Genomic DNA, 15,893 nt, shown 5'->3' on the forward strand with positions numbered 1-15,893 from the left:
ACGTTTTCCTGTTTGTAAAATTAGCCATGTTGCCTCGGGAAGACGTGAACTCATGACCTCACGAGACACACGGGAAAGCCACACTAGACTGGACTGTCCATTAATTACTGCCCTGACTTGTACATTCAGCGGCACTCATCCATGCCATGCGGGCTGCGCGAAAGCTAGCTGGCGTGTGCGCGCCGCTAACGGAGCTTTCCGCGGGTGTTACTGTAACTAACCCATTTAGTTAAGATAATGACAGTAATTAAGAAAAAGATTTTCTTTTTTTTCGAAATTTTTTTACTAACAGATTGGAAACTTTTAAATTATATTTGATAACTTTCGACTAAAGATTTAAACTTTGAAGTCAATTTTTGAAACTTTGAACTCAAACTTTGAAAACTTAATTTTCAACTCAAAACATAAATTTGCAAGACAAATTTTGAAAACTTCCAACTCAGATTTGAAAACTTTCAACTCGATTTGAAAACTTCTAACTCGAGATTTGAAAACTTTCAACTCGATTTGAAAACATCCAGCGCGAGATTTGAAAAACTTTCAACTCAGATTTGAAAACTTTCAACTCGAGATTTAAAATCTTTCAACTCAGATTTGAAAACTTTCAACTCGAGATTCGAAAACTTTGAAGTCCAGATTTGAAAATTTTTAAGTTAAGATTTAAAAACTTTCAACACAAAATATTTGAAAACACGTGTACTGGAGATTTAAAAAAATAATCAGAAAAAATCGTAAAAGGGAACGAAAAAAATCGTGAGAAAGCGAAAAAAATCACGAGGCGGGGAGGGGGCAATCCTGCCACCTGGCGCGCGCGCCAGCAACGTTGCTGGCGCGTGCACGCGAATTAGCCACGCCACTCTAGACGCCATGTTTACACATCCTGCCGAGCAACAGGCTGGGCCGAGTAGTGTGCGGTTGGACGAGGCTTGCAGGTTTGTCGACATGGGGTCCAATATTTGTCGACATGGAGTCTGATGTGTCTTATGGTATTCTGATATCTCTCATCTCGTGTCTGATTATATTGAGACCAGCTTATATAGCCTTCCAAGAAACATGTGATATTACAATCCTACCTCAAGGATACACATGAAGGTACTACAATACCCATGTAAAGTTAGAAATCCAAAGGGTATGGTTGCACATGTGTGTGGTCCCTCGAAACACCTTGTGCTAGCTTTGGGGGTGGTTGGAATGCTCCCCACTATATATTCTTGGGGAATATTACTCTCTCAATGACCTTAACTTCAGGCTTCATCTACCTAGTTGAATGGTATTTTTCTCTTGTGGTAGTCTAAAATACTCCTTTCTAGACTGGTCTTCTTACCGTGTGCGTCAGTCTTTTAGTATTTTCCTGTCACATTAGGCCGAGAAGTATTTGCTGTGAGTAAAAGCCTCTTTGGTAAGTGAATGAGAGTATTTCGGTTGAATAGGAGAATGTTGTATGCCTCCTGCTACAACACTCGACCAATATAAAACAATACAACACTTGTACTTGACGTCGTAGAGAGAATCCCTGGAGCATCTACTTGGTGAAGGCAAAATCAATTTTTTACCAGAAGAATCGAACCATGCTGCTGTTACAAAATTTAGTCGTTATAGCGGAACAATGACTAACCTTCTAAATCGCTTCAGCCATTGACCATCCAAGACACGTCAGATGAAGACACAGTAACACACGATATTTGTTAACGGAGTTCATCCGAAGCCTACATCTCCGGGGCTCTGATTATGGGCGTTCCTCTCCAACCAATATATCTCTAAGCCGCTACGAGTCCATGGTCTCGCCGCTATCATCTCCCTGCGTGTCTATGCTACATTGTAGTCGCTATGGTTACATTGTGTTGCCCCCCTCTCTATTAAAGAGAGTTATCGGATTACAGAGTCCAACTCTAACTCCACCAGCTACCAGCTATTACGACTCCAAGTCCAAATGTAATCAAATAGAACTTGTTATTCACCACCTATTCTACCCGCTGCAGCTATCGAACTCTAAATTGTAATCCAACGAATGAATAGGAAATTATTTGTCATGCATGCATGCATGGAGAACGGACTGGTGATTGGGTGATTCCTTTGCGTGGATCCCACAAATAGATTTTAATTCTGCATCTACAGAACTGAAATTTTGTTTGGCTTGTTGATCGGACTGGTCAAACGAAACACTATAGATGTCCTTAGGTACGTGCCAACACGCGTTGTGCAGTGCTACCATACTAACAACATCAAAATGAATATATAAATAAAGTGGTATATGTATGCCATGTTAGGTCGACCACAACAAAACGTTGGCTGGTGGTTGAGATGCATTCGATATCAATGACAAATTTACGAGCTTAAAGGCGTACTTGGGTTGGCACCCTATAGTATCTTTGAGCGTACATCACGCTGCATGAGCTTGTTGTAATGGGGGACATTAGGAATTTCATTTGCAGTAGGAAAAGTGGCCGATGAACTTTACTTATGGCAGTAGGGTTACACAAAGCTAGAACATGTTAGCTTGCATTGAAATTTGCCACTGTGAACACATGGGGTCGAAAAACTCGAAAGATCCAAGACGTTCGTGTTGAGCATGCTAGTCTATCATTGTTTGTGAGGACAATGTGCGGATACAATTAATGAAAGCTAACACGATATGATGTGTGTTATCATCGGAAGCTTCAATATTGTGATTGGGCTCATCCGGCATGTTTGTGATGCATATCACAAGAATTGGAGTTTGAGTTATTGAACCATTGTCCTGGCGATTTTGAACAGTGTATTGCAACTTTGTGCTGGCGTCGTCCCTGTACAAAACCATTCTACACAGTTGTACGGCTGATCCATCAAAAATATAATTAAGTTCCGGTGTCGGTAAATGTTTTGACTGCCAATTCCGTTGCTTGTTTAATTCATCATATTCTGCAGGTACGAAAGCTGTGGCTTCAAATATGAAGATCTCCAGATAGGTTGGCAAGTTGGCATGGGCAGTACTCTTAATGTTTCTTTCTTCCTTTGGGTTTATATATCTTATTATCTATTCAACGACAACTAAAATGATGAATGTTATTGTTTATTATTGCATAGGCTAGACTTGGAATAACATTTTGTGCTTTTATACCAGCTCATATACCGTCATATATATCTCTATTCACGGTACTTCCTCTAGCTGAGGGACACCGCACAAAGTCACTTATAGGGGAACATACTTTAAAATCTCGATTATTTGTTAGCAAACACTGCACCCATTTATTTAGTGTTTTAGTGCTAACTGTTATGAATAAAAAAAACAATGTGGCTATCCCAAATTGTTGTCTCGGTAGTGTTTGTTTCCAAGATTTGGTTTCAATTTGTGTACCCTGTCAGACAAGAAATTGATAATGTGCTAAACTTTGGCCATGGAAAGTGGGTGACTGGTGGTGCTCTATTTATACGTGAGTTGCCTAGCTTCTAGCTATCTACATAAATTGCAGATACATGTTTCTGTTCGAGGTAGATAAAGACGGAAAAGAGGCACAAGATATATATATTTTATCGTGAAATTCTAGTACTATTTAATATTTCTTCGTCTTTTCACAGCCTCAGCCAAATGTGTGGCACGTAGGAATAGGAGACAGTAGGAATTTCTGCTGTTCCATGTTTGATTCTTCATTTGGGTATCTAACATCAGCGGGAACCTTAAGTCTTCTTCACATATCCATTTGATGGATAGATTGCCGAAGGAAGAATCGTTATGGAATAATGCAGATATGAAACATTAGCTAAATTCAAAATGATTTAGATTCAGCCGTCATCCGGTCAGTCCATGTCCTCTCAGGCTCTGCTTGAGGGCTCAGGTTATCATCAACTCACCGTGCCGTAGTGTACATCAAGATAGTACTGTACTGTAACAGTAATATCTCGTAAAACTGCTAGGTGAAAGGTGCAGTGAAGTACGTGTGACCGAGTTGAGGACATTGAAATTCTTGTACTGACAATGAGTGAGGACATTGAAGAAAATTGCTTCACCTGAGCAGGAGATTTGTGCTTCGCTGAAATGTGATACAGAGGGGATACCAATTGCATGTACTCAGCCTTATTTACCCATTTAAGCTTGGCTTACACTCGTAAGATTACCGAATTCATGAGGTTCACCATGATGTTAGGATTGTGCGCTGCATAGCTTAATCCATATCAAGATTTATGTTTCTATGAGCATTAGTGTTACAGAAACTAGATGGTCTATAGTACACATTTATGCTTTCAGTAAAAGCTGGGGCTTTTGTGCAGAAACAAGATAGTCTATGCTCCCTGCAATCTAAACACTACAGATTGAAATTTTCTGACCGTTAGAAATGTTCAATTGCACATCATGTGAGCAACTGATTTGTTTGCAATGTACATGTGTCGCCATTTATGAACAGACTAAATTCTGACGCGGTTGTTGTCTTTGACCATAAATCTGTTCTGTGAACAAGAAATATGAATTGGTTGATGAGCTCATTAAATCTCTGCAGATTCCAGCTCAGGATCGGAGGACCCATCGGCTGTGGTTCAGAAGTGGGCTCGACCTGCTTTGGGATGGAAAGAAAATAAGGCGGATTACCAGAGTGTGCGACTTGAATTATTGATTTAGCCATGCAGATAGAGAGTTGGATCCGCTTTCCTTTGGTCTTCTAGTCCAATAGGCAACCCTCGCCTCAGTGATGAACTTTTGTCAGAGCATTCTTGTTCTACAATAATTAATCGGAGTGAGAAAACTTAAAATACTGTACTATGAAAAAGAGTAATAGTCGACAGTGAATAAATGAGATGGGCACATCAGGTTACATGCCTGCCCCGGCTAGCTAAGAGGTCTTTTGCTTATGAAATAAAGGTAGCAAAACAAACAATATATGAGTCTGACTATTTCCACATGTTCCACTATGATTATTGAAAATCAAATATTATTTTTTGTGGGGACCGCTTTTCGGAAAGAAAAGAATGTGCTTAGTGTTTTAGAGCAAGTGAGCGAACAACTACCTTGGGTAAGGTAGGACTTCTCGCAGTAAGGGAAAGCAAGGTGATACGTGTTGTTAGGAAAAGCTAGGGTTGTTTTGTCGGAGCTCACGTGTACGGGGTTATGTCATCGAGAAAAAAGGCCAAGATGGCCATTTTTCGAAGCTCTACGGCACTTCTGGGTAGGATTAGGTACTTTGATACCTAAACCGAAAATAAATGTGTTTAAACGCATTTTTGTGAGCATAACTATGGCGAATATTATGAAAATATTCTTCATGATGCAGACAACTATGCCGAAAATAAACATGTAGTGTGACTATTTTCCCAATGTATCTATTTTATGACTTGCGGCCTCAGGCATCAAGAGATACAGTCCATAACATAGCCTAGAAAATAATTCTAATGGATTTTTCCTAGTTAAGCCTCTGTTCAGCTGAACCCATAAACGATATTTTACACTGCTTTTTGCTATTTTTCATTTTGCGAAGTAGGGGATATATTGAAGAATGCATTCATGTCCCAATCGACATTTCCATTCGAGCTTGCACGCTGTTTTGGATGCATCAAGTGCTCTCATCAAACACTAGGACATAACATTTGAAGATGTGATGGAAGGAGAATTATCCTCATTGGTATGTGTGCAATGTGTAAAATTCGACTAGTTCATGTTAAATTAAGAAAAATTCTTTCGCTCAAAGAAAACAATCAAAAATATGTTGTGCAAATCTTACCACTGGTGATATTATTTGGTGGATCTAAATCTACTGGTTAATTTGTATGATCATTTAATACATTATGTTAATTATAATAAGGGTATTTTTTTCCGCTCATCCTTTTTGACACATGGCATATGACACATTAACCCTACCACAACCATACATTTTGTTTGTACAAAAAAACAACCTTATTCCTTCTGTATTGCTAAGAAACAAAATGTGTTGGTGGTTGGTGCACTATTTATGGGCTCCATGAGTAGCCATTGCATAAATAAAATATACTTCTCTCAAGGAAATTCATACCAAAGAGAGTCATGTTCTGTTGCAACATCCCAGGATTGACAGTGGGTGAGGAGATCAAGGAGAAATTGTTTGGTTCAGTTGGGGAGACGATCACGCCTTAATTGGAATAAGAGACTTCGGGAGTTTTAGTTATTCTATATGGACACCCAAATGGGCCGATGGTTGTACTACAGGTGAAAACAATGTCAACGAGGGTTGGTCGTGCAGTTTCACCAGGGGAGACACTAGTTTGATCAGACTCTACCTACAGATTCACCGGTGGCTGGTGTCTAAGCCAAATTTAAGTAGCCATGGCAGTGTATTCCTCATAACTCCAAAACTTAGGAACTGTGTTGTGGTGTCGAGCCTGACCATATTTTTCAGGAATAAGATAATTGCCCCCTCCGGGCTGATAATACTTATTGTTTTAGACAAGGGTGGGGTCAAACTTTAAAATCTTTGATTATGATTCATTTTTAAAATATTTCAAATATGATGACTACAAGTATAGATTAGTCTTAAAAAGTATTTTAATAAAATCATATATTTGGTAATACTTTCAAATATATTATAATAGAGAAATAATGGTCAAAGTTGCTTTTTAAGACCGTGCTCTTGTCCAAACGACAAGTATTATCAACCCGAATGTCCATTAATTCTGGCTCTGCTGTCGTTGAGCTGTGGCAACTGCTCGAGAAGGTTGCAAACTCATCATGAGTAAGATCTTTCATTCTAGGCTGCTGCTTTGATTGCGTTGTGCTGTGATGCGGTGCTCATAATACTCTCGTTGTTTCATATTATAATACATTTTGGATTTGTCCAAGTTAAACTGTATTAAGGCAACTAAGTTTATAGAAAACTTGTCAATATCTACAAAACAAAATAGTTTATTAAGTCTTTCACTGAATATATTTTGGTTTTGTATCGAAAGGATGCTGAATGTTTTTATAAACGCGTTCAAACATAGATAAGTTTGACTTGAAACAAATCTAGAACAATCTATAATATGAACGAAGGAGCAAATCCTGACAATGTGTTACAGCCTTTTCATGCTGCTATAGCTCTATATTATGAATGTGAAAGGGAAAGATTATGGAAAATGAGCTGTTTCATTGGTTCCTATGATTTTGCAGAGATGGCTTTGATATTTTAAATATGGCACTGTGACTGCAAGTAGTTTAATTTATGGGCGGCTGGTGCATTCTCTATATATGAGATACATAGCCAGAGCATCCATAAATAGCGTACACCTATTCTAATTAAGGGAAACTCATGAGAATAGACCGCATATATAACATAAGTTTTCTTGTAACATTCCATGACTGACAAATGAAAATGGGTGAGATTGAGCATATAAATTGGGCATGTTTGTTTCTATGCCAAATATATTGGTTCCAAACCAAACAGGTGTCATTTTTTTTGACAGTGCTAATTTATTTGGCTATAAACCAAAAACAAGGCCAACATATCGCAGCTTGTTGGGATGGGAGACACTAGGAATTTCAGTGGTACTCTTTCCATGATTCATACTGACAGTGATTCATTATGTATTGATTTTAGAGCGAGACAGATTCAGATTAATTCGATGCTGTGCTCATTGTCTATATCACAAGCCCATAAAGTGCTACTGTTGGGCTAGTGACCTTTAGGTTGGCAGATATACCATGCTAGTCCAACCAGAAATATCAAATACTAACTCCAATCCGTTTCATTTTATAGGTTGTTTTTTTAGTTTGACCAAGATTATAGAAAAATCTAGCAACATCTGTAACACCAAATTAGCTTCATATTAATTATATTTTGATAATATGTTTGTTTTGTGTTTAAAGTGTTGCTATTTTTCCTATAAATTTAATCAAACTTGAAAATATCTAACTAGAAAAAAAAGTTAAAGTGACATATAACAAGAAATGGAGAGGGTATAGCGAGAAGTCCAGCCGCTTGCATGTCCTCTTATTAAGGGCTTTGGTTAAAGAATGATCAACATCGCGTACCAAAGTTCCTTCAGATTCTTCAACATCTTGTTGGTTTTATTTCCTTATGGCAATTTTCGTTCGTACAGTTGTTTTCCTCAAGATAGAGAATGTAAAAGGAAACCATTAATAGCATTTGTATCATGAAAGTTTCTAGTAACCTGAGTGTAGCAACAACCACTTACATAAAAAAAAAGTAAGCTGCATATGGAATTTGCACTTCTCACTTAGAAAAAAAGAAATATGTAAACATACAAATATATAGCATGTCACAATATACTTAATCAGGCTGTACAATTATGATTATCGTGTACTAAAAATATGAAGGGTAAGGTATTTTTTGGCACTCAAAAATACCTTTTTTAGTCCAGATTTTACCATAAACTGAACTAATTGTTGTATTTAATCTGATCACGGATTAATATACCAACTAGGAAGATAGCCCGCGCACATGCGCGGGCTTTTAATATAATATTGTTTGAATTTTTGTTAAGAATATTTGCACGCGGGTGATTTTTTTTCTTGAAATATTCTTTGATTCTATTCTAAACCTGTTTTTCTCAATAATTTATTTGGGATTGTTTTGACAGTGATTATGATTTTCTTCTAATTTCCCTTGTAACATATAAATTGTAAATTAGACTTGAAACCGTCTTGAATTTATGAGAATATATTGTATCGCAACAATGGAGTTTCTAAACTTTAAATACCATTTCTTTTCTTGTACAGTACTCCCTCTGTTTTTTAATTTATAACACCATGGACTTTTAAGATATCTTTGACTATTCGTGTTATTAAACACAAATAATGTTATGAGAGAATATATTTATGAAGAGCGCCATTTATAGATTGATTTATTCGGTTAGCATGATTTGTTTGCACGCTTTGAATATTTGTAAAGTAGTATATTTGATTTCATAATATATACTAAGATTTTTAGAAATTTCTAAGGTTGTTTGGATAGCATGTAAATGATATGGATATTTGAACTATTGAGATAAGTGTAAGTGCTTATTATTTTACATGTAAGAACATATAGTTGGATCCATGCCACTACAAATATAACATTTTAGATAAATATCACTACTATTCACAATATCGGCTATGTGCCACTGGAATTTGGGGAAATTGGACCAGTGCCACTCCATCACGTTTTCCTAAAAAAATCTCTGTTATCCCCAAATGCACGTGGGACCTAACTGCCAGTTCCGTCTTCACCTTCCTCCCCTCTGTTCTCTCTCCCCTTCCCCTCTCCCCACCACCATCGTTGACAATCACCATTGCAGCCGCCATCATCGACCACCTCCGCGGTGGGAGGACTCGAGACCCACTACCGTTGCTACTGTTGTCTTCAACCCCATCCGTGGTGGGAGGGCTCTGGACCCGCCGCCACCATCCTCGATGCCAACCGCGGCAGGAGGCTCGGGAGTTGCTATCCTCAACCCAATCTGTGCGGGAGGGCTCCGAAGCTATTGCCGCCGCCATCATCGTCGTTGTCCTGATAGCAGTAGCGGGGATGGAGGAAGAGATGGGGGAAGAAAGAAGAGGGAGGATGGGGGAAGATGGACCTCATATGTGGGTCCCAAATCTAGGGGTCTGACGGAAAACGTGAAGGAATGGCACGGTCCTTGTTTCTTCAAATTTTAATGGCACATAGCCAATATCGTAAACAGTAGTAGCATTTGTCTAAAATGGCATATTTGTAGTGGCATGATCCATTTAACCCTAATAAATATATGGGTTTAAACTATTGATTTAATTGTAAAGCTAGACTACAACCATTCAAATTAAGTATAGCCAAGGAAAAATAGGGCCAAGTGCCCTAGCTAGATTAATAAATATTTTCTATCATCAATCAAACCATCAACTGATCAACCTGCTTAGGGCCTCTAAATATAGGCTTAGGCTTATTAGTTTCGATTTTTAAGTTAGATTTTTAGCTTATACGCTAGTGGATTTAGAGTTATAAGTTTAACGGTAGAGTCATACATATGTCTTACATCAGCCAAAATTTTCTTTTCCAACCTAGTTTTTTGATTTAATAGTATAAAGAGTGGCTTATGGTTTTAAAAGAGAAAAAACAATTGTTGCTTGTTTAAGAGTGGCTTATTTTTCTCTTCTATTTCGAAGATCTTTTATGGATTTTTGGTGTGCATATGTATGCATATAGATCATCCACAACTATGTGGCTATCTAGCTAGCATAAAAATCTATGCATGATTGCTTGGACAGAGTTGGGCACGTACGTGAGCCAGGCATGTAGCAGTATGTACGGACTCATACATACAGGGATGAATACGTACGGGAGGCAGGGTTTAAGGGATCTTTTTTTTTCTTTAAGATTGATCCGATGGTTGATAATAATAGGCCCACCGATTTAAATGAAAATCAATGGTTAGATTTTTTAATTGCCACGTGGCAGCTTAAGAGCGTTTTGAGGAATGCCATGTGACGTCTTGAGAGCGTTTCTAGAAAGTTTAATGGACTTTTAGTATATAATAGATTCACATGATCCTTTAGTTAACCCTTCATATTTCATTGACATGTTGATCGACGTCAATGCGAGAAAATGGGTCAACTTATTTTACTGACAAACAAGTATTTATTCTTTTGGATGCAGGTAAGTTTCGCAGTCCTAAACATCGGTTCCATCTACATCTGGAACATAAATATATAACATGAGTTTGCACTAGCGAAAGCCATCACTGATTATAAGAACACGGTATATCGTACGTGTCTTTGATTTTTTTTTAATCCGGTACAAATGTTCATAATCATTTTTTTTGGTAGGGGTGCATAATTTAGCGTGGTCTAAATATGTCAATATTTTGTTCAAAAACATTACATCACTAAATTAATAGGAGAGTATTGAGTTGTACCTGATGAGGAGTTTGAATTAATTTCTGATACAATAAGTTGAATATCGAAATTAATAAATACCGTACTGTCCTCAGTTCAGTATCTCAAGTATACTATTTTCATTATGAGGGCTTTTACGGTTCTTGAAAGGTATTCCAAGTACCTCCTCTGGTTTAAACTATCTACCGTTCATTCCTTAAAGGGTAGTTTAGGAATAGAAAAACGTAAACATGGGTAGTATAGTAATTATTATTAGCTGTGACCTCTAGAACTCTACTGAGTTTTCCGGCCGTCCCTATGATTTGTTCCATATCCATAGGTAGTTTCGTGTTGCTAACTGAATAATCCATAACTAAACTCTTCTTTCCTTTACTGATTCTCATCTAAAATTGGATTATTGAAAAGATCATCCTATTATCTTCGATTAATCCATAGACACAGGAAGCAGTGACCTTCCCATCCTCTTTCCACAATTCGTTGTAACCATTCATTATGTACGACAGTTGATCAAGGAGCAATCCTTGCCTTCAACCAAATTTACTGAACATCCTGATCAACAGCCTCCATGACAGATAATTATCTTCCCATTGAGCCATCCAAGCTGCAGATCGCTCATGTCTGTTCTCTCGATCTGTATCTGTATCGGCTCTCACAACGGCATCAGATGATTATGCATCCAAAATTACTGATATAACCTTTTACTTAATGTATTAAGTTAATACCTAGCCCACATATTTAGTACCTTTCTCTACGTACCTTTTGTTATACACTGTCAGATTGTATGTAATCAATGGCTGTCATGCCTTCCAAGCACCATAGAAGATCTCTTTCATTATTTAATAATTGCAAAATCTCATTTGTAACATTTTTATGATTGATTATGTAATGCAAGGGTTAACGGCTAATAGTGTAAATTGTGCGACAATGTGAAAAGAAAGCCATCAAGAGTTTCTGCGAATTATATTCTTGGTCGTTTTATTGAGAGAATTGGCTTGAATATATGTAATGTGTACTTTTTAGCTACTATCTATGATTACATTATAAGACATTTTGGTTTTTTAATAGATTAATTAATGCATGGATCTATGTATGTGAATTACATGTGTGAATCTCGACGAGAGATGACATGAAAAATTGTTTTATAATGTGCAATGGAGAGAGTACGCAGTAACTGAAAGATAGTACTACCATGTACTGTGATTTAATAGGAAGGTTGCTGGGCTGTTGGTGCACAACCATTGTCCATTATGGTTGTGGTTACCTTTCCATTGCGTAAATAGTGCAGGCTCATCTTACGACGGAAAGAGCACTACACACTCCACGATATTCAAGTTTTCATATGACATCAAAAAGAAATTATTTTAGCAGTGCATATGATGTGTGGAATAGGAGGCACCAGGAAATTTGGTTCTTATTCTGCTGCCGCACAGGTAATACTACACATTTGTTAATTTGGCCCAGATAAACAAGTACTTTATTGATAAACGCCGGAATCCTAGAGGATGCAGGCGTGTGGTCATCGGCAATCACCGCCGTCGGTGAGGACTCGATTCCACTATTGCAAAATTGATTGGCCGGCAAACCAGGAATTACCAGTCCTGCATGCATCAGTGATGATTCAAGTGATGGAGACAAGTGGGGAATTAGGTAATTAGAGCATCTCCAGCAGGGACCTCAAATCCAGCCCCTATTTAATTTTTCAGAGTTAAGATAAAAAAACTAGATACAGCAGGGACCCTACTATAGCCCTCAAAGTGAGGAGGCCCTCAAATCCTCCCCCAAAGGCCCCAGTCCTGGGGACTCCAGAGCACGCCCCCATCGTCATTTTTTTTGGCGCGGATATAATTTTGCTTCGCGCATTTTCTTGTTATTCCCGCACGGCTGCGACGACGGATCTTCTCCGGCGAGCACCGACGAATTCCCAGCACCTCCATCAAGACTGCCCTAGAAAGGTAAGACTTTTCCATACCTTTCTTGCCCACCGTTCTCAAGGCCTTCGGCGGCAGTCCATGCGCATGCCCGGCCGCCGATCTCCCGCCATCTGCCTGGCCACACGCCGGCCGTCGCGTGCCCTCCGAGGCTGCCCGCACACACGTTGCCCACCTGCACGCGGTCTGCCCCCACGCTGGCCTCCTGCCCCCATTGATTTTTCTGGAGAAACTCTAAGTAGGTCATGTGGTGCGGGGGTTCAGTGGTAGAGTACTAATCAATTTTCTAAATAACTCTGTTCTTGACACCTGTGGACATGTGGTGGTAGATGGTTCTGGTGGAGACTGACTTGTTTTTAATATTTTTTTGGAGAATTGTAGTGGACTTTGTCGGCAAGAAAAATCTAAATTCTCAGCTAGTAATGGTTGTGTTTAGTTCACACTAAAATTAGAAGTTTAGTTGAAATTGAAATGATGTGATGAAAAAGTTGGAAGTTTATATGTGTAAGAAAGTTTTGATGTGATAGAAAAGTTGGAAGTTTAAAGAAAAACTGGATCTAAACACGGTGAATATATCACTGTATTTATACTTAGTAGCACTGTACAATTCTTGCAATGGATCGATTAGAACCATATATATATATACAGGAGTAAGTGGTACTGTACTAGTACGATTCCACTGCTTTTGATAGATTGAATGTTGCAAACTGTATATGGGGTATACTCTGTACCGTGTATGTGTAGTTGGATGTGTGCATATGCTCTAAATTTTCTTATTAATTTTATGATCTTGTGATGGCAGTGTTTTTCACATGGACTTCTACGACGACGATGACGACAACGATGATCTCATTACCGATTGGTGGGATCAGGAGGAGTTGTCTGACGATGATGACTACTACATTGCAGCTGCTCTTCTTACAGACATAGAGCATAAGAGGACCAAAAGAAAGCATCGTGGTTCAGTCCCAGGTCGTGAGATAATTCATAGGGACAGGTTTGCTGGCAATTTACGCATAGTGGCTGATTATTTTGTAGATCCTCCTGTATATAGTGCAAAATTATTTAGGAGGAGGTTCAGAATGTCAAGGGAGCTTTTCTTGCGCATCGTGGCTAGTGTGGAGGCTCATGATGACTACTTCAGTCAGAGACCAAATGCAGTGGGTCTTCTCGGTGCCACTGCATTGCAGAAGGTGTATGGTGCAATTCGCATGCTTGCATATGATATTCCAGCCGATAGTCTTGATGAAGTCGTGAGGATTTTAGAGAGCACCATGATAGAAGCTTTCAAGCACTTTGTCAAGGCTATGGTGGATGTGTTTGCTGATCAATACTTGAGGGCACCAACTGCTGAGGACACTACAAGATTGATGGCTATAAACACTCCAAGGGGGTTCCCAGGGATGCTAGGTTGTATTGACTGTATGCATTGGAGGTGGAAGAATTGCCCAACAGGCTGGAAAGGACAATACTCAGGGCATGTGGATGGGCCAACCATGATTCTTGAAGCTGTTGCATCTAAAGATTTGTGGATTTGGCATTCCTTCTTTGGACTACCAGGTTCTCTTAATGATATCAATGTACTACAGAGATCACCACTCTTTCAAAGGCTTACATCAGGGACAGCTCCAGAGTTGGAGTTTATGGTGAATGGAAATAAATACACCATGGGTTACTATCTTGCTGATGGCATATACCCTTCTTGGGCCACTTTTGTGAAGACCATTTCTAATCCACAAGGTAACAAGAGAATACATCATGCAAAAGTTCAAGAAGGAGTGAGAAAGGATGTTGAAAGAGCATTTGGTGTTCTACAAGCCCGCTTTGCAATGGTGAGGGGTCCTGCTAGATTTTGGGATACAGAGACCCTATGGTACATAATGACAGCTTGTGTAATCATGCACAACATGATCATTGACAATGAGCGAGATGAAGATATAGATTTTGACTATGATCAGGAGGACAGTGAGGTGTTGAGGAAGGAGGAATACCAACGACGTAATAAACCTTTGTTAGAGAAATTTCTAAAGATACATAAAGAAATTGAAGACCGACGGGTACATGAGCAACTTCGAGATGATCTTGTGGAACATTTGTGGGCGCTTCATGGTGCTCGGTAGTTTGTTTCATTGCATTTTCTATCATGTGTGGGTTATGTTCAATATTTGCTTCTAGGATATATCATTTTCATGTTTCAAAATTTTGAATTCAATTTTGAATTGTGGTGTTTGAAATTGCAAATTTGAATATGGTTGAATTCCATGCGCTAGAATTATTTATGTTTAAATTACTATGTGTTAAACTAGATATAAATATAAATTCTATACTAAAATAAAAGAGAAAAAAAATAGGGGCTAAGATATGGAGGCTACTGCTAGACATAAAGACATATTTAGGGTCCTAGAACATTGAGGGCAGGCCCCATTTAACTTTTAGGGACTCGAAAGTAGGGGTTACTGCTGGAGATGCTCTTAGCCACAGTAAATAGTGTACTCCCATCGCTGAATTCTGGCTCCTCCTGAGCGGTTTATTGCATAGCCAGAAAATTGGAACCTCTCTTTGTGTATTAAAAAGATCGAATTCATTCGAAAACTTTGAAGACAAAAACAAAGAATCGAACATACTGTTGCAACATATCGTCACATACAACAGAACACAAATCAAAATCCTGTTGGAATTACTGGCAGAAAATTATATTGCAATCTTGGATAGATTGAATTGGCACTCTGCAGTCCCAGGATTCCCTGGCTGCGAACACTACCAGGGCTAGGAAAGCTCCCGTATGCTCCCAAATGTTACCGAGAGTTTAACAAAACACTAGGTAGCTTACGGGTGTACGAACAGGAACACGGTAACGTCCCAAAAATACCGTGTGCCACTACCAAACACCCGGTATGGCCATGGATTTGGAAGAATCGTGATGTGTGATGCCATCTTCGATTTCACCTGCCGCGAGAGGCTATCGGTTATACATACGTGTTCAATGCTCACTGTTCCAAAAAATGCTATACACTCCTGTCAAGAAAATGTCAAAGAATAACAAATTCAACTGTTCCCTTTCTTCTCAAAAGTTGTTTGAGTTTCGATTGAGAAACACATATATTCACTACTGCAGCACCACAAGTTTACTGGTCATCAGAGATAGGTTGAAGAGTCCCATTACAGTCACTATATTCACT

The 15,893-nt window shown here is 38.7% G+C and overlaps 1 protein-coding gene across 1 annotated transcript; it reads left to right on the forward strand.

The window, feature by feature from the left end:
- Window positions 1-13,526: 13,526 nt before the first annotated feature.
- Window positions 13,527-14,834, forward strand: LOC127770791 (uncharacterized). Its single transcript, XM_052296592.1, has one exon. The coding sequence runs from the start codon at window positions 13,527-13,529 to the stop codon at window positions 14,832-14,834; it is 1,308 nt and encodes a 435-aa protein (XP_052152552.1).
- Window positions 14,835-15,893: the final 1,059 nt, after the last annotated feature.

Source organism: Oryza glaberrima, chromosome 4, assembly GCF_000147395.1.
Source record: "Oryza glaberrima chromosome 4, OglaRS2, whole genome shotgun sequence".
Lineage (NCBI taxonomy): Eukaryota > Viridiplantae > Streptophyta > Magnoliopsida > Poales > Poaceae > Oryza > Oryza glaberrima.